The sequence below is a fragment of the Phodopus roborovskii genome, unplaced genomic scaffold (genome assembly GCF_943737965.1).
Source record: "Phodopus roborovskii unplaced genomic scaffold, PHOROB, whole genome shotgun sequence".
NCBI classification, from domain to species: Eukaryota; Metazoa; Chordata; class Mammalia; order Rodentia; family Cricetidae; genus Phodopus; species Phodopus roborovskii.
In genome coordinates, this window is record NW_026126546.1 from 7,783,380 (window position 1) to 7,811,221 (window position 27,842).

General features: G+C 49.3%; 1 protein-coding gene across 3 annotated transcripts in view; it reads right to left on the reverse strand.

Annotated features, from left to right (window-relative positions):
• Nucleotides 1–27,842, reverse strand: part of Rgs12 (regulator of G protein signaling 12) — a 90,628-nt gene that overhangs the window by 37,793 nt on the left and 24,993 nt on the right. For all 3 annotated transcript variants that reach the window (XM_051200379.1, XM_051200378.1, XM_051200380.1), the window contains exons 3-4: nucleotides 22,839–22,955; nucleotides 2,828–2,849 (exon numbers count right to left, since the gene is read on the reverse strand). In XM_051200379.1, the coding sequence (XP_051056336.1) occupies nucleotides 2,828–2,849; nucleotides 22,839–22,955 (139 nt within the window). The remainder of the gene's footprint in view (nucleotides 1–2,827; nucleotides 2,850–22,838; nucleotides 22,956–27,842) is intronic.

Genomic DNA, 27,842 nt, shown 5'->3' on the forward strand with positions numbered 1-27,842 from the left:
TCTGCATGCTACATCTGGCAGTAATAATGTTTCTAATGATCTGCCTGCTGCCAGTTTACTTCACACACCAGAACTACCGAACCCTTGGCAGGAAAGGCACACCTAAACGTCCCCAGGCAGCAGAAGGTGGTGTACCCTTCTGAGAAAACCAGAGTTGGGTGGGAGGGGAGGCCCTGGCACAGCTGCTAATAGGAAGTTCAAGAGCTTAAGCTCCACGGGCACACAGAGGTGGCATTGTGGGAACACAGGTAGTGCAGAGGTAGATCACTGTGGGAGGACAGAGGGGACACTGCGGAAGGACAGAGGTGGAGCACTATGGAGTGAGGTACCACAGAAAACAATGTGAAAGTCAAGCCTTATCTATCTAAGGTGGAAAACTCCTTTCAGTTCCAGCATCAACAGTGGAACTCTCATATTCATACCCCTCCCCTCCCCTCTCCCTCCCCTCCCCTCCTCTCCCTCCCTCTCTCTCACTCCTTCCTGAGTTGAGATAAACCCCTGAACTCAAGCATGCTAAGAAAGGCTCTAACCATGAGCTACATACACGCCAGTCCATAATTGGTTCACACATTTTCAAACTTCCAGGTTAGCCTGGTTTTCTGTTTGGACAAGTTTTCAACAAGAGGATCATCAGGAAGTCTCTGGATGCTAGGGACACTCCCTCTCTAGGCAGGATCTGCTATCCTCCACAGAAGGCCAAGCGCAGGCTGTGGTGCAGTGGCCTGAAGCCCTTTCCTGCTGAGCAAGTGAAGAGCACACTCTGAGCAAAATCATAAGTGGCAACAGCCCAACTTCCTTAAAACAGCACGAAACGACATGGTAGGAGCACACATTACCAAATGTTACACATGGCCTGGAATGACAGCAAAAGAGTTGTGCTACACCAAGGGCATGGTTAGCTGGGTGCAGGATACTTCTGAAGAGTATGAGATTTCCTAAAACCGTAGCCCAGGCTGGATAAGGAGGCAGCCATAGCCCGAGCTGGGCACAGATTGAGCTGGCCCCTCACCCCTGCCTGTACTTGGAGCACATTTTTCCTACAGAAGCAACAGTGCGCTGTGGTTCCTAGGCTCCATGTGGGAACCTGTCTACACTGACCAAGTCTATAAAATATCTCCATGTGGAAACATTTGAGCTTCTGCCTAGCTCTTCTCCACAGGCGTCTTGGCACAGCATGAGGGAGTAGGAAAGAGCTCCTGGGGCCTGTGGGAAATGGAAGGTCTTAGCTGCATCAGTAGGCTGAAGGACAGAAGCCCTTCTCTAGGCCTGAGCCCCAGGGACCTCAATTGGGGTGATACTTACTTCAGTATCAATGTAACCAGGCACATGGCACTGGCCTCCTGGAACTAACACACGGCCTCTTCAATTTAATCTCATAATCAGAAAAGAGACTAAAAGTAGAAAAATAATAAAAGCATAAAAAGTGACAAAATAATATATATCCAGCTGTCTAGCAGAGTTACTGAAATCTGGCCCTCACACAGGAACAGAACACAGCCCTGTGGACCTGGGGTCTGAAGTAAAGGAGGAGGGGACACAGAGTGTAAAGCCCCAGGGACAGGGGAATCACCTGGCCAGGACACCACTTCCTCAGAAAGGCACAGTGGGGGCTGGGAGCCAGGGGGGTTCCCATCCTAGAAAGGACCCTTCTGAAACTTATGGGACAACTTGAAATGCTGGGGCTGGGGAGGGCTGGCTTCCCCAACTCCTAACAACAGGGAAGAGCTTTGGAAGGTCAATAAAAATATTGCCTATTATTACACTAATGGATTATGGAAACCTTTCAAGTATATAAACTCCCCACAAGAATAAATGTCCTCTGCCTGAAAAGAGAAGCCAGCACCAAGGCCGTGAAGCTGTCTGTGTCCGTGTCTGTGGCCCAGGCTTGGCTGCACGTGTGTCCTACTTCTCTCCTTGTATTAAGGAGGCTTTTCCTGCTCCTGGCTTAAGACTGATTAAATGACACGATCATTATTGTACATAACACAGGAAATATAACCCCTTTATTCTAAAATACACGCTTCTAACACTGGTGCTCAGGCTCCCAGTGCTCCGCGTTCCCACACAAGCAGGTTTGTAATTCAAGCTGTATGGCCCTCCACTCCCCCACTCTGTGACCCTTACAGAACCATTGGCTCTGCCTGCACTGTGGGACATGGGACCCAGCCTGAGGTGGGCAGCTGTGAGGAGAGACGACACTAAGTTCTCTGTTGTACTAAGAATACAACATGCATGAGGAATGTCTAGATGAAACCCTCTAGATAGTTTTAGGCAGGTTTTTTTTTTTTGTTTTGTTTTGTTTTAACCCTGAATAAAAACCAGGGATTATGTCAGAGAAATGGAGTGAAACCTGGCTAGTGTTTTCTTTCCTAGCCAGTCCCACTAAAAGAGCCCTGTACACAAAATGTTTTAAGGACAGAAAGAAAGCTTTTATTTTTCTTCATCCCACACTCTCATCTACTACAATTTCCTTAAGGTAACTTTCAGAATGACTCAAATCCAGCAAGTGCTCTGAGAGCTGAACTTGCTCGTTCGGAAGCTGGATGTACAAGGGATCAGCAAGCGTGTTTTTGCTTGTTGATCACAGGCGTGCAGGAGCATGAACTGCAGCTCAGCACGCCGCCAGCGCAGGCTATCACGGAGTTTCTACTGCCATGTTAGTTAAACACAGGCCCAAACCACCAGGAAGCTACCCCGGCCCAACTCCAACTGAGACCTTCCCAGCAGGGAAAGGCAGGGAAAACCTCTTTCCTGAGTACATCAAATGGCAAATATATTTTCATAATTTGAAAATGGCAATAAAAATAATAAAGTATATATGACTTACCACCATCAGACACAGTTGCAGACTGAAAGAAAAGAGAGAGAGACATGAGTTAATTAATTACATCTCATGACAAGATCCAGGGAACAGCACTCCACTTCCTCCATGGAGAACACAACCCAAGGCCCTGGGAGACTCCCAGCTACCCAGGCATGCTCTGAGAAGCAGACAGTGAGTCAAGCCTTGGGGCTCCAACTCCGCCCCAGCTGGTGACTCCCTGTAAGAGGAAGTTGCCGTCATTTTCACTTGAAAAGAACAAATCCCAGCATGTCTGACATCACAGTCTTATTAACAACCCTTGTGATACCAGCTTAAGACTGATACCCCAGTGAGGGCACCCTGCAGGGCAAGGGCTTGCCAGTACCAGACCGCGTTCAGTTCAGGCTCTGTGTACCCATCAGTGTTACCCCCTCCCCGGAGTGGGACCTGGGGTGTGAGAAGGCAGGACAGAAAGCGTGTGTTCCTAACCACACACCCCCAAAGTAGAAGAGTGGCCACTGAAGGTCTGGGAAAGGCCTGGAGAGGGATAGATAAAAAGAGGTGTGTGTGGTGTGGTGTGGTGGTGTGGTGGTGGTGGTGTGGTGTGGTGGTGGTGGTGATAGTGTGTGTGTGTGAAACTGTCATGAGTTCTCTGAGGGAGCCCAGCCTGGGCTCATCTGGATGCTTGATATTGGTCTATCAGTGGTTAAGTGGCCCAGGATGGAAGCCAGGAGGGAAGGGAAGCTGGATAAGAATGCAGGCATCCCAGGAGCAGTAGGTGAAGGTAGAGCATGGAAGAGCCCTTGTAGCCTGTGGTTAGGATCCTGACCGCAGTATCCTTGGTTCCTCTCCAAGGGCAGGCAGGATAGCAGAGTGCCAGGGTGGCTCGGAAAAGGCATGTGACACATAGCAGGTCCAGTATCATTACTTTCATGTCTGCAGCATACCAAGGTAGCAGAACCCTCCCCTCCTGTGGCCTGGGCTGTAGCTGGCCCCATAGAAAGCTTCCTGGAGCCCTGCCCCCAGGCCCTGTCTCCCCAGGGTTCTACCACTTCTGCTATGGCACTCAGGTCTCAGCTGAACAGGGCTTCTAAGGTGCAGGCAGCCAGAGGACAGACAGCAAGTGAGCACAGTCTGGCTCATCATCACATCTGGGCCTCCCCTGGGCATGTTGTCCAGGAAAACAATCTACTCAGTGGTGTCCAACAGGCACTCCAGTGGCAGGCAACAGGAACACACAGAACCCATGGCCATAAGACACTATCCACTCTCCCCATATGATACACAACCCAGCAGGGCACCTGGATTTATGCACGTCCTATCTGACTTTACACCCCACATCCAGGCCTACCAGGCAGCCAGCTAGCACTCTCTATCCACTCTGGCTGATACCGAGGAGCCCCTATCACTACCCTGTCATGATACATGACGAAGGACTCAGCGGGCCCACCTGGAAGGCAGCCTACGTCTACGACCATGAGACCGTCATGGCACATAGAGAGAAGTCACTTCTTACTGTGACTGCTATAACCTGTGATGGGTTTGAACCCATAAAAACCCAGGTCTAGGGAATTCATATTTCCTTACCACCAAGAGGGTGCAACCAATTAATTTTTAAGTTAGGTATGTGGTTATTTTGCCTGCCTGTATGGCTGTCACCACTTGTGAGCCTCAGAGGCCAGAAAAGGGCATCAGATTGTAACGCTGAAACTGAAATTGCAAATGATTGTGAGCTGCCATGTGGATGCTGGGTATTGAACCCGTGTCCTCTGGAAGAGCAGCCAGTGGTGCTGAGGTGCTGAGCTACCTCTCCAGACCTGTAACCACTTAACTGTCACCTTATAGGATATCTACAAGCAGTATGAGACCATTCTGCATGCTGGCCTCCTTTACAAGTTGGATTTTCCATGCCAGGGCAAATCATCTGCCACCACAGTGTGAGGCTGGAAGGCCCCAGAGCCAGCTCTTCCTGGGGACGTGAGGACAATCCCTGCTGATGTGCACATTCAGAAATCCTATCAATCTTAAGAGTGTAAACCTCAACAAGGTGTCACCTTGTGTCACTCAAGACAAATAGCAGGCCCTCAAATCATAGCAGACTGGACACAGATACCAGGAAAGTTTAGCATACAGTAGAATCCACCGTTAGGGGAGCATGGAGGCCTAGGGACAGGGGCCTGGAAACCAAAGACAGGCAGTGAGAGGATGGCCTCCAAGGACCGATGCCCACGAGGAAAAGGACACTGGGAATGAGCACAGTGCTGTTTCCATCTGACAAGACACTGAGCTAAGTTCGAGAGGCACCTTTCTGAAAAGGCAAAACTTTCAATTTTTAAAACAGTTTTAAATTTATAGGAAAGTCAGTACAGAGAAGTGTACATGATAATATGCTACTGTTGACGAAAGCCAGAGTCCTCAAGAAAGAGAAGACAGGCAGGGATCAGGAGCAGTAAGTAAACACCATGGTCACTAATGAGGCAGCCCTGGGCCAAGCCTGGCCACGGCACTGTTACCCACTCCACCTCGTCTGAGACGCTCCACTCACTAGGCGGGCGGGCACAGGGCACAGCACCCTGAGAAGGGGCAGTACGACTCCACCTTCAGGAGCCTTCATATGTGCAACACCAGAGCACAAACTGCTGTACCCCGGGGAGGCCCACAGAGTCAGGAGGAGCATGAGCTGGATGGCCCAGCAGCTAAGAGCACCGGCAGCTCTTCCAGAGGACCTGAGGTAAATGCCCAGCACCCACAGGGTAGCTCACAGCCGTCTGTAACTACCGTTCCAGGGGATCAGGAACTCTCTCCTGACCTCCACATGCAAATGGCACATAGGCATTCGAGCAGATACAGTACTCATACATGGAAAATCAAAATAAGCAAATCATTTTTTAAAAAGGAGTCACACACTAGAAAGGCCTCAACAGACAGACAAACAGCCATGAAGCCATGGAGAAATGAACGGAGCCATTAGAAGAGGGAGGGTCAGCAGTGGCCAGGTGTAAGGGAGGGATGAGGAGGCACAGGAAAGGGGAAGAGGCAGGAGTCCCCAAATCATTCCCCTTTTTCCTTGGGATTCATCACAGTCCCAAAGGATGTGTCTCAATGGTAAACCAGTCACCTGCAGTTCAACGTGACTTTTTTACATTATGAATTCCGTAACATTCATCTCCTGGGGCAGCAGAGGGATGGAACATTCACAACATGGGCTCAGCACCGCAGTCACACGGTGCTGCCAGCACCTGATTGGGCTGGCCTGTGTTCCTGAAGGAGGGAGAGCAGGAGGAGCCAGAATAACCAGAGGTGTACCTCACACTCCTGCGGGCATGGGAAGGAGGGCACTGTGGGCCAACTGTGAGAAGTACAGTCACCTGTGGTGAGCAGCTGAGCACCATGTCATCAGTGCCACTGCAAACAATGCACAGTACTGTCACAAGTGTGTCACTCTCATTGTAAACCATGCGAAAAGGCATCTATCCATAAAGGACTGACATCAGTCAACTGCCCTTGGAGGATGCAGTTATGGCTTTCTTATGCTATCTGAAGGGTCAGGAGTCTGAAAAGTCAAGATCACAGCTGCTGAGTCAGAGGACAGAGGCTAACCTTTCCTGAGCTAGGGGAGCAGAATCAATTCTGATGGAGCTCCCAGGTATCCAGGGGGAGACAGGGATGTGTGGAGGGCTCTGTGTCCCAGCAAGGTAGTGAAGGTTGTGGAGGTTGGGGGTGGCAGTGTGTAGGTGACTTCGTTTCAAGGTCTGGAAAAAGCCTGTGTTGACAAAGACAGTTAGGGGCAGCACCTTACTTGGTGGAGGGGCTGGACCTGCAGGACCAGGAGGAGGTGGTCTACGCAGGAGCAAATTCTTGTGACAACTGCCAGGCCACAGCCTGCACACCTGTCAGCAGCACTCTCTCAACTGTACACCAAAGCAGCTTTACATTACTCACTTATTACTGCTAGGAAAATATGTCCCTAGACATCTACCCATGTGTGCCCACATACGTGGTTTGGACTGTCTGAGTTTTTCCTATTGCAAACAAGTTGTTCATGTGAACATGCTCAGTACCCTAAATGACTTGGCCATGCTTTAAGAACTGGCTGCTCTGTGCTTTCTAGCATTTTCAACCCTGCAAGCAGCTGACCAGCTTCACCTTGCTTGCACTTCCGAACAGTGGGCCTGCCATGCTCAGCCCAGCGGGGCATCATTTCAGGGCCCTACAATAATAGGCAGTCCATGGCAGATGAACAGGATAATTTAATTTGACTGAAAGAGAAACTCAAAGGGGGGAAAAAGATTCCACAATTTTCTCCAAGATCAGCCCACAAAGGCTCAACAAAAGCCTGGCAGAGGCAACCTCAAACACATCGCATGGCTTTCTCACGTCCCACGGCTGCCACCAGCTAAGCTGCACTCATCACTGCTAAGATACCCACACTGCCAGGCTCAATGCTGCCAGCACAGCCCCTCATCAACTCCTAGTCTTTTCAAACAGGGCAGGCACTATGAGGACAAGGCAAAAGGTTCCAGACATGAGAGGCAATGGGCACTCTGGACACTGGAATCTGGGCCACCCCTCAGCCCAAGTCCCCTTGACACTCTCATCTTCCGTGCTAGTCATTTGTTTCCCATGTCCCAACAAGGCTCTGCCTTCACCAGACTCAAAGGTCTTTTCCTGTATCGTGGGTACAGCTGTAGCCGTATAGGCAGCAGAGCCCTAGCAGGAGCCCGTTCATGCCCTGTACAGGCTACCCACTACAGTCCTGCTCGCCATACAACCCAAAAAGGAAAGTCACTTATTTTCCTTACAACAGGACCAGTTTCGTTTTAAAATATGAAACAGCACTCCATTCAACCTAATGGCTACTCTCCCACAAGGATGACCACATGGCCCAACCTCTGGTCCTGACATCTGAGGCCTGAGGAAGAGATAGTGTCTCACCTGCAGGATGTGCGGACCGTCACCTCACTCCACAGGGCCTTGAATGCTTCTGGGCACTACTGCCACTCCCTACACACCACCAAGGGGAGGGAGACCCTGCAGGCTGACAGCAGACTGGGAATGCTGCTCTCCGATGATAACTTCTTTGGACTACAGTTTTGTTTTCCTTGAGTAGTACCAATGCCCAGGACTACATTTAATGGCCATGCAGTCCCGCATATGTATGGCAGAGGGCTACATGTTCTCCCAATCTACATAATCTGAGGAAGCCATGGTCAGTGTTTCTAACCATTGAGAGACTCTTGGCTGTCTGGGTCTAATTCCCATCCAGCTGTCCCTGTGCCCCAACAGACAGGGGACAGGACCTAGGAACACTACAGAGCCCCTTGCCTCAGGGCAAAGACAACACAGCCACCTGCACTTTCAGAAAGCTACAGGCCATGCGCACGGGACCCCACTACTCTTATGAGCCCCCCACTTTAAAGACAAGCAATCTGAGGCTCAGAGGAAAGAGGGATCCCCTTGGTACCTGGGGTTTGAGAAGTAGCTCTACTTTACCTCCAACCAAAGGGATAGGGAGCACCTGTCCCAGCCTCCAGCTGCAACGCAGCTGGCCAGTGCCTGGTGGGAAAGGAAAGGCTAGGAAGCAGGGAGCTGTCAGTACTTCCAATATGACCACGCCACCTAAACAAACTCAACCCAGCGAGAACTGTTCTACCCTGGAAACCCAGCCCTGACCCATGAGACCAGTTCCATCTGAGGCAAAGGGAAGAGTATGGCCATCCTCCCGTGTACTAATGTCTACACCCACACCTGGCACTGACATTCTAGCAGCTTCTCCTCCAGGAAGTGTGAATTAGATATTAGGAAGAAAGATTAAGCAATTCCCGGGAAAGGAAAAGTTGGAAATAAGTACCCAGGAATTAATGACAGTTTCCCATATACACTTAAATTTATTTTTATCTTCCTAGCAACATGAAACTATCATAAAAAGAAAAATTCTCTTTTTATCTTCTCTCAAAGTTTTTTAAAAAACACTCTATAACACATTCAACTCCATACACTCCTATAATAACCCAACATTAAACTCCAGTACTTGTCTGTATGTTCCTGCAGAGCCAATTTGTTATATTTTGAAATGTGAGCTATAAGCTAGCAATTTAACAAGAAGAGAAATGTTAATGTTTATCCACTTGAAACTCAGTATTTCAACAAAACATTCACTAGCATCTTTTAGAGCTGTTAGAATTATTATGGGTAACTAAAAGAAAAACATTGGTGTTTTCAGACAGCCTCACAGGGTACAGGCAATACAGGCTCCCAAGGGGTTAAGAGGGACCAGTGTCCCAAGCAGCCAAACAGTCAGCCCTGCACTGGGCTGGGGTCTGGGTCCCACACTCACCCATGGAGCTCACTCTGCCCTAGCTAAACAGCCCAGCCCTGCATTGGGGCTGTGGTCATTGATCGCTGCGCTGCTGTGGTAGTCACTCCACGGCTCTCATGACCCCAGGAAAACAGCTTCAAAGGTTGCACTTCAAAGCACCTGGAAATTCCACAGCTACTATTCCCGGAACAGGTAGAGATCAAGAGTAACCCGGATGGATGCCAAGCTTTCTTATGGAAGTCCATTTGCACAACACACGCAGCTGGATCACTTACCTGCTGGTCAGTAAAAACGTCCGAATCTTCTGACAGCCCCTTTTCCAAATTCATCTTAAGACAAGAAAACGCCCATATCGTGCCAGGCACCTGGATCTAAAACCCCATCCAACACAGCGGCATGCCTGTGCATGTCAGAAAAGTTCAGACATTTCAGTTCCATGTGCTCCCTTCGTCACCCATGGCAACAGGACACTGAGGAAGCTGTGGTCTGCCAGGGACTCAGACTCTATCTTGATCGACTCACACAGAAGAGCCATTTATATATAAATCACCCTGTGAGATCATTTTTAAAGCATTTCCTCTACCGAATCTGAAGAGCAACACTAGCTGATAGGGGTAATTTCTCAGCACAACAGCTGCAGAGAAATTGTGTTTTAGCGGCGTGGTATGGTTTGCAACCTTAATTACAGTTGCCGCTGATTCTATTATAAGCCTGCTCCATATGCACGCGCTTCCTTGGTGGCAGCCAGCAGGATCCAGTACGTTCCTAAAAACCCCTCCACCTCCACGCAGCATCTGTGACACATGATTGGCTATGTTTGCTTCCCAAGTACGAACAACGGAAGAATGTGTGAACCTGATGGATCCTGGCTTGTGAAAGGAAGAAGGGAGGACGGACAAACTGCTGCTATAACCTGGGTCACGCTGCAAAATTCCCGGCCACTTCCCCGAGCCTCGGTGAACTGCTCAGCCAGGTGCCTCCAAGCATCAGAGGCTAGCCAATCAGCCTCTACGGTCCTCCACCACCCTAGACCTTAGGGTTAGGTGGGGGCAGACCTAGAAAGTGAGGCCTTGGGTCTGTGTCAGCCACCAGATGAGCATGCCTAGGCATGTCCCACCTTTGCTTTTCCTTGAAAGAGATGAGGGACCACAAGGCCAACATCAAGGGGCTGAATCCACACCACCTCCCCTTGCTTTCCATGTGGAAGCTACAGTGACTGCTGACCAGAATGAGAACCTACAACAGCTCAAGTCCCCTTAGGCCAAGGGCGTTTTGGGGAGATACAGTCATGAGCACAGGACAGGGGCCAGTGGGGGCAGCAAGGGGTAGGTAGGGCTCACAGGAACCACCTTCATCCCCACCCCCAGCCCAGGGAAGGGCTGCTAACACCCAGACGGGGGGGGGGGGGGGGGGGGGATTACAGGGGAAGTAACAAACAAGGGGAGTGGCTCCCACAGCTAGAGATGGCTCAGAGAGCACAGTCCTCCCTCTGCAGAGCTGCCCCTTGCTGAGAGGGAGTATCACCTCTGCTCTCTGAGCAGCCTGGAGGCTGTGGCCAGTCCTAGGAATCAGTCCAATGACTACAGGCCACAGGGCACTGGGAACTGTCTCCATGCCAGAGAGTCAAAGTGACACACACAGTCAGAGTGACAATTGTCTGAGGGCCTAGCGCTAATCTATAGGGTTTTGGAAGGGATGCAGAGGACAGCACATCCTAGTCCACATATCCTTCAGACCCTAGAAACACCTATGAATGATATAAGTACACACGTGCCAGGTGTGGTCGATGTGCACAAAGGAATCTGCTGGGACCTTGGGAGAGAACCCAGCCATATAACACTTAAGGACTTGATTCAGAAAGTTCTAGGTGCTTACTTTCATTATTCCAAACAGAAATGCTGCATTCCAGGTATGTTCAGTCAGGAATGGGAAGGGAAGAAAACAATGGGTTCTTGGATGCTGTGGTTCAGCTACAAGTAGCCTGGAGACTGAAGGCCACATTCTCTCCTCATACCGGCTGCCTGGCCTGGTCTCTGTAGCTGATGAGGTCATTTTTACGGCTGAGACTAGCCTCTTCATCAGAGGACAGACTTAGAAGACATCCAGGCCAACACCCAGGACTCGGTGCCATCCTGCTGTTTCCTGACCCACACGTGCTCTGAGTAAGGACTGATTAGTTGCCTGCCAGATCAGGGCCCAAGGGTGACAGATAACAGTGGCAGTAGCCAGTCTCTCGCGTGCCTTCCTGCTTTCTGCCCACTCCCACCGCTAGGAGATAGGAGAGAGTCTGGGCCCACCTGCACCAGCACAGCTCTCCCAGATGTAAACCTACAGGCAGTTCAGAAACTAGAAGCCAGGAAGACAGCAGTAGAGGGCCTCACCAAGACAGTGAGATGTGAGCAGAAAGCACTGGGCACCAGCTCAGAGTGAGTCACCATCCAGCCTCCAGCTCAGGCCAGCTCACTCCCACACCAGCTACCTGGAGCCCAGAGAAGACTGAAAAGCCACCCCATGGCAGATCAGTGAGTGCATGTGGCTTTAGCACCAGCCATGGTGACAGGTGAAGTACTCAATCTAGAGTACCCAGAACAGTGCTAACTTCACAGACAACAGTGCCTACTAAGTGCCCACGGGAGCCCAGGCGTTGCCTCACCACCACCTTTGACCCAGAGCCAGTATGTGGAATCAGGAAGTTGGAACACACAGGGATGTGGACAAGGGGCTGGACAGAACCACAGGGACAAGAGGGAAGAAGACCAAGACCAAGTGGAAGTGAGAACTCATGGGAGGTGAGCCCCGCCTCCCACTCTTCACCCATGCCCTGCCAGAGGGCCAGCTGGAGAGGCTAGGCAGGCTGAGTCCTCTCCACCTACCAGCACCACCACAGCAGAGCAGAGCCTTAGGTCCTCATCGCCTCCTGCTCTTGCCCACTTTGCCAGAGCAGGCCCACCTCCCACCGGCCTGCTGCTCTCCACAGATTGTACCTGCATCAGGTTCTGTTGGCTGCTGTGTTCCCAGAGCTAAACACTGTATAGTAACGGAAGGGCCCCAGTAAGCAGTAACTGAATAAGGAAATACTCCGGGCAAAGAGACCCCCTACTGTGTGTCTCTGAATAAAGAACCACAATAATTCCCTATATAAAGGAAGGGAGGATAGGAGTGTGAAAGACCAAACTAAGCAGTTTTCTAATCTAAAATCTGCAAACAGGGAAGGACAGAGTTAAGAAATAAGAAACGGGGTTTATTCTGAGCTGTCATGCATGGGGCCATCCTAGAGAAGGTAACAGGCTCTGCAACCACCGGCATCTCAGGTCAGGGGAGGCTGCAGTGGACGCAACCAAAAACCTGACAAATGTCAAGAAGGCACCTTCCCTGTGTCCTGTCCCGGTTTTCACTTGGGGTTTGTGTATGCTTTGCTAGGGGTTGTGAGTATGAACACAACAAGAGTAGGCTGAGTCTACAGACAGCATCAAAGCACCCACACAGGGCCTCCTCCCACTCACTACATGATGGCTCTCCAACATCTGGGAGCACAGGACTACTTTTGATGGAGGCAAAACTGTGACGTGGGCGCCCCCTGCTGCCCAGAACCTGCCATTGCCAGTACCAGCAAAACAGTACTGGTGTCACAGCAATAGACAACTGTATCTTACTTAGGTAAAAGAGGTCAAACCACCTCTTCCCAGCACAATGTTCTACAGGGCCACCAACCAATCCCTTGAGTGTTGGAAGGTCAAGGAGTAAGGGCTAAAACACAGGATTTAGCCAGGGACAGAGATCGGGGCACATAGGACAGGCAGGCCTGGCCAGTGAATAGGATAATGTGGAAGCCAAAGGAAGACCAATGTGGAGGCAAAAGCATGGTGACTTCCTGTAATCATCACTCCAGAGGCAAAGGCAAAGGAAATGCTACAAGTTTAGGGCCAGCCAGGCTACACAGTGAAACTTTGTTTCAAAAAACAAAACAAGAGCCCGCATTGGATAAAGGTACATTCCACTGAGCCTGATGAGTTGGATTCCTATAACCCACACTATAGGAGAGAACTAAACCCCACAAGATGTCTTCTGATCTCCACACTCATGCTGTGGCCTAAGCATGTACATACACATGCACAAGCATGCACACACACTTCAAATTCATTCACTCACTCGTTCATTCAATTATTTAACAGGCTAATGAACAATCTAGAGCCATAGGGAGGTAGACAGGGTTTTATTCTGCTATAGCCCTGTAAACTCTACCTAGACAGTTACAGGAAGCTCTATGAAGGGCTCAGAAGACACACACTCAGCTTTACAAGCCATTCCAACTCTGCCTGAACCCCCAATGCCAACATGATACAAAAACAGCTGAGATACAGGCCTGGGTGATGTGGCTGTGGCCATTAACTGGGCTCCAGCCAAGAGGAGCAGCTCCAGCTCCCAGAACCATAAACCACCTCATATCCACCCTGTCCTCAGGTTCTATGGCTGCAGCTTCGTGGAAACATGACAGCCTTCCTCTAGACTGCATTCTGAGGGCCGCAGTCCAGGACAGTGCCACCTGGACTCCCAATGGCTGAGTAGACTGTGAATCCAGGCTAGTTCCCAGACCCCTATCCAGCTGCCACTGGCTGGCCAAAGGCCCTTGTAAACATAGCCACACTAAGTTTCTAGAAAGTGGCTGCACATCAGTTCTCACGGGCAGAGCCTAACCGAGTCATAAGCAACAGCCTGGACCATCCATACCAAGCCTGAGGGCAGTTGCTCTCCCTTATCTCCCTGTCAAAAACTTAGCCAAAGCTCTATCACACCAAGAATAAGACCCAACTTTTCACCCCAGCCCTCCCTGTCCTTCAGACTCACTGCCTGTGACCTGAGTTCTTTATGGTTGGTTCCCTCTCCTTATGGAAGGCTCGGTATAAGTGTCCTCAAAATGGTCATGCCACACTGTTCACCCAGTCTCTTTTTACCATCCTGCCTGCTCACTGTACCACATGTGGAGAGCAGTTCCCTGGGCTCAAGATCTCTCCTGGGCACCTCACTGCCTATTGTTAGTGAATGTCCTCAGAGTCAGGCAAGAGCCATCTGAGAGTTCAGCTGGGACCCTCCCCAGCAAAAGATTGTCCGGCTGTACTTACTGACTGTTTACACACTCCCATGGAGGGGTGAGAAGGTCACAAGCCCCCTTCACTTGAGTACTGTCTCTCCCTACCACCTGGTCAATGCAACTCTGCTTAGTTGCACATGGCCTGGGGAGGGTCTAGAGTGTATAGGCTGAGAGCGTTGGGATGATGGGAGGGAACTCCAACTTTGAACTGTGGAGAAGTCCTCATCCCTGCTGAATAAAATCTTTCCAGATGTGGCACGTGGGGGAACCACATCCCTGTAACTAACCCTTCATCTATGCTCTGTAAGGGAGTCTGTCTTAGTCAGGGTTACAAATGCTATGGTAACACACATGACCAAAGCAACATGGGGAGGAAAAGGTTTGGCTTACACTTCCATATCACTGTTCATCATCAAAGAAGTCAGAACAGGAACTCAAACAGGGCAGGAACCTGGAGGCAGGAGCTACAGAGACCATGGAGGGGTGCTGCTTACTGGCTTGCTCAGCCTGCTTTAAGAACCCAGGACCAGTAGCCCAGGGATGGCCCCACCCATAATGGGCTAGGCCCTCCCCTGTTCAATCATTAATTAAGAGAATTCCTTGAAGGCTTGCCTATAGTTCAATCTTTTGGAGGCATTTTCTCAATTGAGGCTCCCCTCTCTCTGATGACTCTAGCTTATGTCAAGATGACAAAACTAGCCAGCACAGAGTCCAACAAACTCACTGGTTCCCCAGAGTGAATTTTGGGGGAGTCCGGTCTTGGTCTGTCATTGGACTTTAGAAGAAGGGGTTAGATAGTGCTTACATCTTCACCTGGGAAGTGTAGGATGACAGGAGGCTGGAAGGACGGGTGGCTGCCCTACCACCCAGCACCTACAGTCTCCTGAAAGGGACAATTGACTAATACGCGATCAGGACTTGCCTGATAGGGCAGTGTCCTAGCTGTAGTCCTCACACGCTCATGGTCTTGCACACAGTACTCCTGGCTTCTTGCCCCAGGTTCTAACTTGTTAAGGAAGAAATGCTTACATCCCTACCCTGCAGGGACTTTGCCATCTCCATGTGTCTCCTGGTATCTACTAGAGGACCCAGTACCAAAAGCTCAGCATGGGACCATGGGGTGCACTCAGGACAAGACGAGTGGACAGCCAGGAGACCTTAAGGTGTGGCGATTGCTGTGGGCACTAATGTCACCATGTGATCAGAGCCAGGCAAGGCCTTGGAGGATGGCAAGGCTTTCTCCATACTTACATGGTGGGCCCACAACAGCTGCAAGACTAAACTCAGTGTGAGCAGTGCCTCTTATTATTGTGGAATATGACTTTAACTATGTGATGGTAGGTTATATTTGTTTATGCTGTATTTGTTAAATTATGAAAAGATGTGTTGCTGCTTCCTTCACCTTGCCTGCTGAAGGCACCTGACTGGTCTAATAAAAAACTAAACAGCCAATAGCTAGACAGTAGAGGGATAGTGGCTCTGGTGGGCAGAGAGAATAAGTGTAGGAGAGAGAGAAGAGAATGAGAGGAGAGAACGAGAGGGAGGCCCTCAGGGCCATCCAGGCAGGCAGCTGCCAACCAGCCACACACAGAGAAGGACAAACAGAATGAAAGAAAGGTAAAAAACCCCAAGGTAAAACATAGATGAAGAGAAACAGGTTAGACTAAGTTATAAGAGCTAATGGATCAAGCATAAGCTAAGGCCTAACATTCATAACTAATACTAAGTCTCTGTGTCTTTATTTGGAGCTGGTTAGTGGCTCAAAAGAAAGCCTGCTATATCTTACTCCCTCAGTGCACACAGAACTATGGTTTTCAATGGAAGGTGGTTCCTATCCACCTCTTCACTGCCAGAGGTCATCACATTTTGACTCATGGGTGTTGCAGTCAAGGAGAGCTGAAGATACAGCTTTACGGGGGGCGCAGGTCTATGCCTTCCCTGAACTTCGGGCTATGCTGCGGCTCCAGCTCAGCTTTCCTAGTTCTGTAACCTCTCATCACCTGGGCCAGCGCAAGCATTCAACGCCCTTAGTCATTGGTCAGTCCTCAGGACCAAACCTGCTCCAACCACGAGGGCCTACAGTGTACAGGCCTCAGCCAGTGCTGGCTATCCTTCTTGGCTGAGAACATGCCAGGCTAAACACACCAGTGGTGCAGCTGCTTCAACTCAGACTCGCCCAGATGTCTTCCCTTCCTTTGCAGTTTGGTGAGTCTGTCTTGTGCTTCCTGGAATCTGCAGGGTTTTGGAAAAGCAGCAAACTCATATATGAACAAGGGCTTCTTGATACATTACCAGAGATGGCTGGTATCCACAGCACCCTCGGGAAGAGCTTTCCATAAGCACCTATCTCTTGGCTCCAGATACAGAAAAAGCCAGTAAGGGATCCCTGAGCCATCAAAGATGCTTACCTAATGGTAAGGGGACCTGATGTTTTCCTAGGTTGCCTACCCTCAGCCTCACCATCTCACTTTTTACCATTCAAACTGCCACCAGGCCTCAGGAGCTGACCTGCAAGTTGGGCATGGCAAGACTTGGGCTGAGCAAAACAAACAAAACAAAAACCAGTTCAAAGTGCCTTCAGGCCATGGAGACAGTTTAGTCAGTCAAGAGCTTGCCTTGCAACACACCAGGGCCTGAGTTCCATCCCCAGAACCCATATTTTTTTAAAAGCCAGTTATGGTGACATGTTATGACCTTGTACTAAGAGGTGGAGAAAGCAGATTCCTGGACACTGAAGCTGGTGGTTAGTGAGACCCCGTCACAAAAAGAAGTTGGACAATGCATGAGGAGTGACACTTGAGGATGTCTTCTAGGCTCCACATACAAGTGTACACATAAGCACCCACACACACACACAAAGAAAGCACAATGCCTGAAGCAGGTCCTGAACTGAAAATCGTGTGTGTGTGTGGGGGGGTGTGGGTGTATGTGAGAGAGAGACAGAGATTGTGTGTGTGTGTGTGTGTGTGTGTGTGTGTGTGTTTGTATGTACAGAGATGGAACTCAGGATCCTGCATATGCTAGGCAAGTACTCTAACACATGATAAATGTGATATATATACACTGTATGTTAACTTAAACTTGAAAAAGAATGCATGCATTAGCTGCGTTCATAACTGCCTGTTGTACAGTATCCATGTAGCCAGCAACCTTACCAAATCTATGCTGGGAAGCTGAGCCATCAGTTAGGATTTCTGGGATAATTTTTTTCTATTGGTTTCTTTCTTTCTTTCTTTTTTTTTTTCTTTTCTTGAGACAGGGTTTTGCTTTGGAGCCTGTCCCAGAATTAGCTCTGTAGACCAGGCTGACCTCGAACTCACAGAGATCAGCCTGCCTGTGCCTCCTGAGTACTGGGATTAAAACTGTACGCCACCAATGCCCAGCTTCTGGGATAATTTTTAATAACCTTAGAATAGTAACATTTCATTTCTTTTTTTGCAAACATTTCACATTTCTATTGTTTTTATTTCCTGTGTGTATGAACTACACTCCACTACAGCTTTAAATGGAAAGGCAGACACTTGTGATTTTTCCCTGTCCTAGACAGAAAGCTTACCATAATGCACACCAGGCCAATCTGAGAACTGTGAGACCTAGGGCTCCTCTCCACTCTTGCATTGGTAGCTTCTGTTTCATTATACATGGGTAGTGAGTTTTACCAAATGCCTTTCCTGTCTATTGAGAGATATGCAATTTTTTTCTACCTTACTCTGTTAATACGTTAAGTTACACACACACACACACACACACACACACACACACACACACACACACACACGGGGGGGGGGGCGGGGGGAGGAACAGAATTAAAACTTTTAAATAGCAACAATGTGTCCCTAAAGTAAAAATTGCTGTGCTCAGATTGCTAATATCTTGTTTACATATAGAATTAACCAATCTCCCAAACTTTCTCCTCAGAGTTTTTGGTTCCAAGGTTATAGTGGCCTCATAAAAATCAGCTGAGAGGAAGTACTCCCTTTATGTACTGTTAGATAACTGCTTTAACCTTGATTACTGCCTAGCTTCTGCTTCCTGGGATCCTGTTCTATGGCCCTTGTCCAACCTGAGATGGCATTCCACTTTCCTTCTCTGCACAAATTGGGGCTGGGGAGACAGCCCATCTCTACAGGCCTGCCACACAAGCATGAGGACCGGAGTTCAGATTACCAGCGCCCACATGAAGGTTGGGGCATACTGATACATCTTCAACCCCAGTGTTTGGGGGTCAGAGACAAGCAGATCCCTGAGGCTCATTGGCCAGCCAGACTAGTCTCTCTGTCTCTCTCTGTGTGTCTCTCTGTCTCTCTCTGTGTCTCTCTGTCTCTCTGTGTCTCTCTCTCTGTCTGTCTCTCTGTCTCTGTCTTTCTTTCTCCTTCCCTTCTCCCCTCCCTCCCGCCCTCTCTGCTTTCTCTCTGTCTTTGTCTCCCTCTGTCTCTCTGTCTCTCTTTCTCTCTCTCTCTCTCTCTCACACACACACACACACACACACACACCATAAAAGAAAAAGAAGCTATAAGAACGTCCAGCTGGTCATCACTCCTTCGTATTTGTGTCACAGAACAACTTTAGGGAGGAGATCACTTGGTGCAGTTGCTGACAGTCACAGCCCATCACAGTGGGGACTGTGTGGCTAAGACTGTGTGAGTAACGAGTGTCAGAAGCTGTTCACACGGTGGTGAGCAGAAATGAGAGTGTAAGGGTGGATCCAGGACAGGTATAACCTTCGAAGAATTACACCCAGGCCCTAACTTCTGCCTGATGGAGCCTGTAACAGCTTTCCAAAGCACAGCTAGGAGCTAAGGCCAAGCACTCAAAACTTGAGCCTATGGGGAGTGTTTCAGATTCAAACCATCACAACTGTTTTTGCCACACCCTAACATTTAGGCAGATAATAATTTCATTACCATTCAGTTCCACAGGGATTTCTCCTCTGAGCTGGATGAGTTAGCAAGTCTGCTGTTTCTAGTCTGCCTGACTGAGACTTGCTTTATGGTCCAGACCATGCTCAGCTTTGCAACCTTCCAAGAGTGTGTGACAAGAAAGCACTAAATACCAAGTCACAGCAACAGTGGAAAGAGACTAATGTGCTTAGGAGGAATGAGCGTAACCAAGCAAATGGTGGAAGTTCAGCATCATTCCACCCCTGCAAGCCAGAGGGCAGGAGGGCAGACCAGAGACTCGGTGGGAGCAAGGTGTTCCTGGGAGCCAGCTGGCTGGAAGCTATCAGGACACAAAGAGTCCTTATGACACCAAAGCAAATGTCATCAGCAGAAATTCCTCAGTTTTTCTCTAGTCTTCAACTAATCACCTGTAAAATGGGCCTCTGGCTATATTAAATGATACGGGAACCCCGTCTTCTTTTTTCTCCTGAGACAGGGTTTCTCTCTGTAGCCCTGGCTGTCCTGGAGCAAGCTCTGTAGACCAGGCTGGCCTCAAACTCAGAGACTGGTCTACCTTAGCATCTTTTGGGATCAAGGGCATGCTCCACTCCTGCCTGGCTGGGGAACCCCATCTGGTTAGTTGTGGGTGAGGCCATTTCCTGCAGAGGACCCTGAACTGTATGACGTTGGCAGAGCAGCTGAACGCCAGTGTGCACACATTCATTACTCCCTGCTTCTTGACTGAAGATTCACTGGGGTCACTGATTCAGGCCTGCCACCTTGTGTGCTCTGCTGTGATGGCCACCACCTTACGCCATGAGCCAAAGTAAACCCTTTCTCTTGAAGCTGCCTTTGTCAGGGTGCTCTGTCACAACAAGTTGAAAAGAAACTCAAATCGTTGCACTCCTGGACAGCATGCTGAGGACATGTGCAGCTGTTCCAGGCCAACATCAATGTTCCCACCCTGCTGCAGGACAGTCAGAGACCACCTGAGCCCCTGAATCATCACACCAGTGCAGGGCTCATGATACCATCAGGTAGGAGGCACATGGCTCAGCTCCAGAACCCCAGAGGACAGGAGACAGACCTGCACTCAGGGCTGCCATCAGCAACAAGGTTAGAGAAGTCAGACACCCCTTCCGAGGGAGAGACAAGTTATTACCACAGACCTCTCACCAATCAGAGGAGCCACCTGGAGGCTTGTCTGAGCTCTAGATGCTGACTGCCTCTCCCCTGGGAACATGGCTCAGACCCTTCTGTACATATGGTGTTCCTAGCAGTCAGTTCCTTGTACTGCTGGTCCAGATGGACACAAAGTTTCTACATGGGACAATGGTCAATTTCCAGGCACCAAACAGTCCATGAGTATAGTACTGGTTCTTTCCTGGGGTAAGCCCAGTAGCATTCCAGGAGAGACGGCGTGGATACACACCCAGGGAGGAGCAGGCTGCAGATTCCATGCCACTCACAGCCAGGTCACCCACTCTTAGAGCCACACAGGTAAGTGTATGTAATCAGTGAATGTGAAGGGCAGAGGAGAAGATGGAGAAACAAATGGGTCAGCTCAGGTTGAAGTGAATCATAAAACAAACGTCCAGAAGGATCAGATTGTGACAGGGTAGCCTGGCCAAATTTGTGTGTCAGGAGAATAAGCCAGGTTAGACTATGTAAAGGCTTGTGAGTAGGACAGGTGGTGCAGCTGGAAGACCTAAAGCTAAAAGGATGGACAGGGAAGGGAGGGTGACCTCAGAAAGGCAGGAGACAACAAGAGCGTGAACGCCTTGTCCCACATGACTGCATCCACTACAGAGCATCCCTAGACCAGCAGCCGAGTCACTAGGAGGACAGGGCTGACCTCCGGCACTAGCCACAGAGTGCAGGGACCGAGTAGCACATGGCAACAGGGACAGCAGCACACATCACCCCGTGAGACAGTTTCAGTCCCAGCTGCCTGCTGACCACAGACAGCTGCTTGACATGTGGCCTTCAGTGAGCAGAGCTGCTCTCTATCTAGCCACTAGGGTGACATCACAGCACTCTGCTGTCCTCTACAGCAGCCCTGGTCACCAGGCCCAGCTGCACCCAAGGGTTGTGGAGCCCACAGATGCAGAGACTAGGAGGAGGCTCCTAGCACACCTGCCACAGCAGCCAAGCAATGTGCAGATGCACAGGCCTCAGCTCCCCAGGTGGTCAGGGTGATTGGAATCTTTAGGAGAAATTCAGAAAGATTAATAAGAGGCTACCCACATCATGAAAAGCCACAGCTTCACTGCCATGTGACCCAGGAAGTATTTCATAGCTGGTCTGCAATTGGGCTTCCTATCTGTAAAGAGGCCATGTCAGCAAGACAAGCTGGCATGGTCCTTTAATCCTAGCCCTTGGGAGGCTGCAGTGCGATGGTGAGTTCAAGGCCAGTGGCCATGCTGACAACTCTCTTGTGATACTCTGAAGATAGGAGCGGGAGTCTTGGAACACCAGCCCATGCTTACTTCCTACTGCTGACAACAGCAAGACTCCAGTTACTGGTCAGCGGGAGACCCAACACATTCCTGGAGATAAAGAGAAGCAGAACAGTAGCCCAAACCTCTGCAATTGTCTCTCAGACATCCACCATGAAGCATACACATGCTCAGGGCTCAGACCACCGAGGCCTCCTTCTCACACAAGTGCAGGCATTAGCACCCCTGGCAGCAATCCCCGCCTGGAGGCAGGCTAGCCATACTTCACCTTCTCAGGAGGTCTGGCAATGCCATGAGGGTCCCCAGGCCCAGCCAGACCTTGCCTCGCAGCCTGTCATCTAACAACAGGAACTGCCTTTCCTCTTCTACACCACAGAACAGCCCTGAAGATGGTCTTCACGGTCACCTGGCCTAAGGTAAAAGCAGCCACTAGGGACACATATGGACCCCTGTCACTCAGCTCTTCCACTTACAGAAACGGTCTAGCACCATCACACATGTGCAGGAGGAAATGTGCACAAGAACACTCACACAGCTTCTTTACGGTAGACACTTCACCCTCCCCAGAGTGTCCATCGAGACAGAGGAGTCCAACAGCCACTATGTTTTAAAAGTGGCAGAATAAGGCATGCAGGACAACTGTGTCTGGCAGAACTCACAAACAAATAAAACCTGCAACATGGTCCGTGGGTGCTAATGGCTCAGGGAGGGGACAGGAAGAGTACAGAGGACCTTGGGGGCGCTGTCAATGTTCCATATTTGCTACCAAGGCATGGCATGGCACACGTGCCCACACACAGAGGGGACCCCTCCTGCCAGTGCTGTGGCACTGTCTGTCATTAACAGCAATGCAGCCACAGGGACCACTGGCTGTGATAAGCCCCCACATCCCATGGTGACAACCGGTGCACCATCACCAGGGGCTGGCTGTACTTGCTTTCTGCTCTTGTTTTCTATAAACCTAAAACTCCCCAGAAGAATAAAATCTATTCTTAAAATGGCCTTTGATCTGGCTGAGCAGGTCTTTGGGAAGAAAGAGAGGTTGGGCCCTACCTCCATTGTCCCACAGGATTAAATACACTGCTGTCTGATCAGGGCTCCTCAGTTGAGGGTTCCAGGGGACTCAGGCACTTCGAGGGATAAGAAAAGTACTGTAACATGCTCTGCAAGTTCCTGCTGAGGGCGAGATTCCGGGGGCTCCCAGGAGGGTAGATACAAATCCTTGGAGGGGAACAGAGAGGAAAGAGTGGCCAAAGCCCACAGTGGTCAGCAAGTCTGATCCACCTACCTCAAGATCATCCAGGGAACGCGTGATGCTGAACCTCCTAGACCTTCCAAAGGATCTTCGAGTTGAGGTGCGCTGCGATGTCTGGGCCAGGGTAACTCCCCGGCCTAATTTTGAGCCCTAAATACAAAGACAAAGAGGTGTTAGGTTACTGTCCTAGGAAGAGACTATCAGTTCTGCTCTTCGTGCTCCACTAAAAGCCCGGCAGCACTGCGGGAGGGTCAACTGAAGTCACTGTTTGGTACATTTTAATTAAAATATTTACCACAAAATATGTAAAACTGCACCACAAAATATGTAAAACTGCAAGAGTCCTCCCAGGCTCTTTAGCTATCTGGTGCTAGTTACCAACTGTGTACCCTAGATGATAAGGCCCGCCCGGCTTTCCCAAACCGCACACAGACAGCCTGTCTCAGGGCGGATTGATATGGATGGCTAAAAAGCAGAAGCATGTCAAGAGTGATTCAATGTGAAGGTAGTCCTCATCACACCTGTGCTCTCATGGCATCTTATAATCGCTAGAGAAGCTAAGGGTGCCCTAACCAGTGTCTGAAGAACATTCCAGCAAGAGGCTTGTGTTTCTTCCTCCAGGAAATGACAGGGCTGTGCTGCTATTTCTTCCCAATTCAAACGTCCCCTCCCGGAAGGAGGAGGGGGACTCAGAAGACTTAGGAAGTTTAACAAGATGTACACTCCCACAAAGCTGATAGAACCAGGCTTATGATTGGAGAGATGGCCCAGCAGTCAAGAGCATTTGCTGCTCTTCCAGAAGACTCGAGTTTGGATCCCATCACCTACAAAAGGAGGATCACAACCACCCATAACTCTGGTTCCCGGGGATACGACACCGTCTTCTGGCCTCCATTGGCACCCGGTATACTATACCCGCGTACACTTATGGAAAAGGGGGCGAGGAAGAGGAGAGAGCTCAAGGGGGCACAGCGGCTGGCTGGGGCAGTTTAGAAAGCTGGAAGGACTCACAAAGCCACAGGACACCCCAGGCTGTGGAAGCAGTGAGCTGTTAGGTAAGGAGCTCGCACAGTGCTGCCTGCATGAGTGCTACCCTATTCCGCAGTGGCGGTTGCACACGGCTCTAATTTCAGAAGTCCTACCCAGGACCTGGTACTTTCCAGTTTTGACAGAGGTCATCCCAATGGCCTGAGGTGTGTGGCACTGAAGTTTTGAGGACCACCTGCCTGGTGGCCAATGGGGTCACAAGCTTTTGGTATATGAAGGTGTCATCTCGAGTCTTTGCCTGTTTTTTAAAGTCCGGTGTTAGCCTTTCTAGGAATTCCATGTGTGCTGGACCTAAGTTCTGTGAGCATTCTCTCCATCTCAGAGCCATTGTCCCATGTTCTTAATTGATACCTTCAATAAGCACAAGTTCTGCATTTTGAGATAATATAATTTCTATACCTTTCCCTTTCTTTGTTGCTGGTGTTGTTAGAACTTAAGATTTCTAACCCTGAAGTCCCAACCCTAGACTGCAGGCCCCAGTCGGTCAGGGACTTAGTACCTGTCTCTGCCCTCCCACAGTGCCAGGGACAAATCAAGTGCCCACTCAGGCTTACCAAACAGATGCTGGGCAAGAGGCTGGCTCTAAGCAGAGACCAGATAGGTCATCAGAAGGGTTTCCAGATGTGACATAGGTTTCTGACAGGATTTGGAACTAACAGGTTTGCCCCTCCCAGCATATGAATCAGGGTCTCCATGAGGAATTTTAGTAGAGAGAAGTCTATATCTTGAGCATCTGATTTGGTGCTGGGGGACAGGATAGCACCCTAGGGTGTCCTGGAGGAAGAGGGGACTATTCACATTGAGCAGCTCAAGGAGGGACCACAGAGCTGGGACCCAGACCTTGGGACCACTTAGATTCTCTAAGGACAGAGGTGGGGTTAATGAGCTGGGAAACCCTGAGCTTGACTCAGGGAATGAAAGGGAAGAAACAATCCCTAGAGATAAAGAGTGTTCTGATTGTGACATCTCTGTCCTGCTGGTTCACGCTAACACTCCCTGAGACACAAGCTAGAGTCACTTTGGAAGAGAGAATCTCACTCCCCAGACTGGCCTGTGGGGGCCCAGCTCACTGAGGGCAGTACCATCCCTGGGCTGTGGTCCTGGGTGCCATAAGAAAGCACCCAGGCTTTTGAGCAAGCCAGTAAGCAGCATCCCTCCATGGCCTCTGCTTCAGTTCCTACCTCCATCCAGGCTCCTGCCTTGAGTTTCTGCCTGACTTCTTCCCATGATGGAGTATGACCTGAGTGTTACAAGCTGGAATAACTCTTTCCTCCTCAGGTTGCTTTTGATCATGGTGTCTTATCACAGCAGTAGAAAACATAACTGAGACAATAGGGTCTATCCTTGGTCTGGACTTCACCTAGTTGGCTAGGCTGACTGGCCAAAAAGCCCTAGTGATCTCTCTATCTCCATCTCCGTCCTGTCACTGCCTGAACTGAATTCTGGGGAGCTGAGACACTTTACCAAAGAGGCCTCCCTTTAGCCCTATAGTGCACTCCATGCATACACTGCTGAAGAAACTAGTCCTGGTCACTGTGTGTCACCTTTCTGAGAAGCAGCAAAGTCCAGGGCTCCTGCTCAAGAGAGGGATGGACAGCTACATAGGAAAGGAAAGCACGTTTAAGCACAATGGAAAATTACATCAGTTAGCAAATATCTAAGGGCCAAATATCTGTCAGGCAAGGCCAAGCACCTTTAAAGGAGAAAACGAAGTGTGAACTGCCACACCAAAAAGGAAGAGAAGGTACTAAGGAAACAAACCACACAGCCTTGAAACTAAAACAAAAGGCAAATAGCAAAAGGGAAGCCTGGTGCCTTCCAGGAGCAGGACTCGTCTCTCCTCCCATTACACGGATGGACCACATCTGTAGATTCCTTCTGGTATCACTCATATACTAACAGAAGAATCTCAAATTGAATTGGGAAACAAACCCAACTATATGCCTCCAATTCAGAAGAGGAAACATTTAAGTAAAAGAGGGTGCTGGCTGGGACAAGCAGGTGTCACTGGTAAAGCTTGATTGCTTTGCTGATGTTTAACAAAAGAACCCAGGACGTACCTAAACTGTGGAGCCCTTGCAGAGCATATGCAAGGCCCTGGGCTTAATTCCTAGCACTGAAATTGGGGGGGTGGGGGTTGAGGTTAATATGTGAAAAAAGGAGGAAAAAGAGAAGGAAGAGAGGGAGAAAAACACTTAATTTGATACAATATAATTTATTTTATAAGAAAAAAAATCTATCAAACCCAAAACAATTAGAAAAGGGGGAAATTACAGAAGAGTCTCACAAACACAGATTTAAAAATTCTACAAAAATATTAGCAAACCAAAGTCACTAGCATATGAAAAGCTCATTGTGCTGAGCTGGGTTATCTTGGGAATGCAGATGTGGTCTAACATTTGAAAATCTAATGAAGAGGAGGAAGCCCACACAATTCGATGGATGCAGAACACTCAGAAAGAAAAGCTAAACTAGACCGCCCATTGGAGGAATCATATAAACAAAGGAAGAAAAGGATCTTTCCAAACTCAGAGAGCTGTGTAAAAAAAAAAAAAAAAAAAAAAAAAGGTCAGGAACCAACTGTACTTTCATGTACCCCCAGAGGTGGCATTTATAATTTATGATATATCATTAATAATAGCAACAAAATGCATAACACAGCTAGGAATGACTCCAATAAAACAATAAGACACTTTAGAAGGTAAATGCCAAAGCTGTTGGGAGAAAAAAACCAAAGCACTCTGGGGTGGCTCTGTGGGTAAAGGTACTTGCTGCCAAGCCTGACAGCCTGAGTTTGATCCCTAGAACCTACATGATGGGTGAAGAGAGCCAACTCCCTGACAAATTGTCCTCTGAGCTCCATACACATGCTGTGGTATGTATGTGCATGCCTCCACACACATAAACATATATACATACATACATACATACTGTCTTAAATCCCTACCCCTTGTCAATTTGACACACAACCACATCTCCTTTAAGCCATATTCTTCCACCCCCTGTCCCCAAAGTCTCCTGCTTCTTTCATTATATAAAGCACAGCACAACTTTAAAAGTCTCCATAGTCAGCCTGGAGAGATGGTTCAGTGGTTAAGAGCACTGGCTGCTCTTCCAGAGGATCAAGGTTCAATTCCCAGCACAACATGGCAGCTCACAACTGTCTGTAACTCTAGTTCCAGGAGATCTGACACACTCACACAGATTTACATGCAGGCATAATACCAATGCACATAAAATAAAAATAATTATTATAAAAGCAGGTCTCCATAGTCTTTAAAAAGTCCAATACTTTAAAATCCCCTCTAAGTATGAGCACCTGTAAAATAAAAGTCAAGTTACATACTTTGAACATATAATAGCACAGAATAAATATATCTTATTCTAAAAAGGAAGAAACAGGGAGTAAAACAGTCACACCAAAATAAAACTGAAATCCATCAGGTGAAATACCAAACCTTCCTGTCCAGCATCTGGAACTTAGAGCATAATCATCTGGCTCTAAAAGGCTGGGGTAGCCCTGACCTTGAGTACCTACAGCTTCTCTCTAAGGTTTATTCTGGTTCCATCTGACACCTGCAGCTCTGGCTGGCGCTGGTAGGTCCTGGCATCTCCAGTATCCTGGGGTCTCCACTACAACTGAGGTTTCACCTTTACCATCCCACACAATGGCCCCTCCACAGGGACTACAACCCTGCACAGGGTGCCTGGCCTCAGCAGCTCTTCATGATCCTTGCATCGTGGTCTTTAAAACCAGTACAATGCAGACAATGCTCACAGTGCGCTCAGCCCGGCCTGCTGCTAGCTCAAAGTGTAACCGGGCTCCTTGGACCACACTGTATACAGACTTCGGGGACAAACTACTTAGATAGTTGTTCTTGAGGCGCAGGGAACCCTTTCCTTTAAGAACTTGTTTCTCTACAGGATGAGGCCGCCATGGGAGAGGGCCTTCCTTTGGGATACCTTTCCTCTTGTCCCAATACAACACAG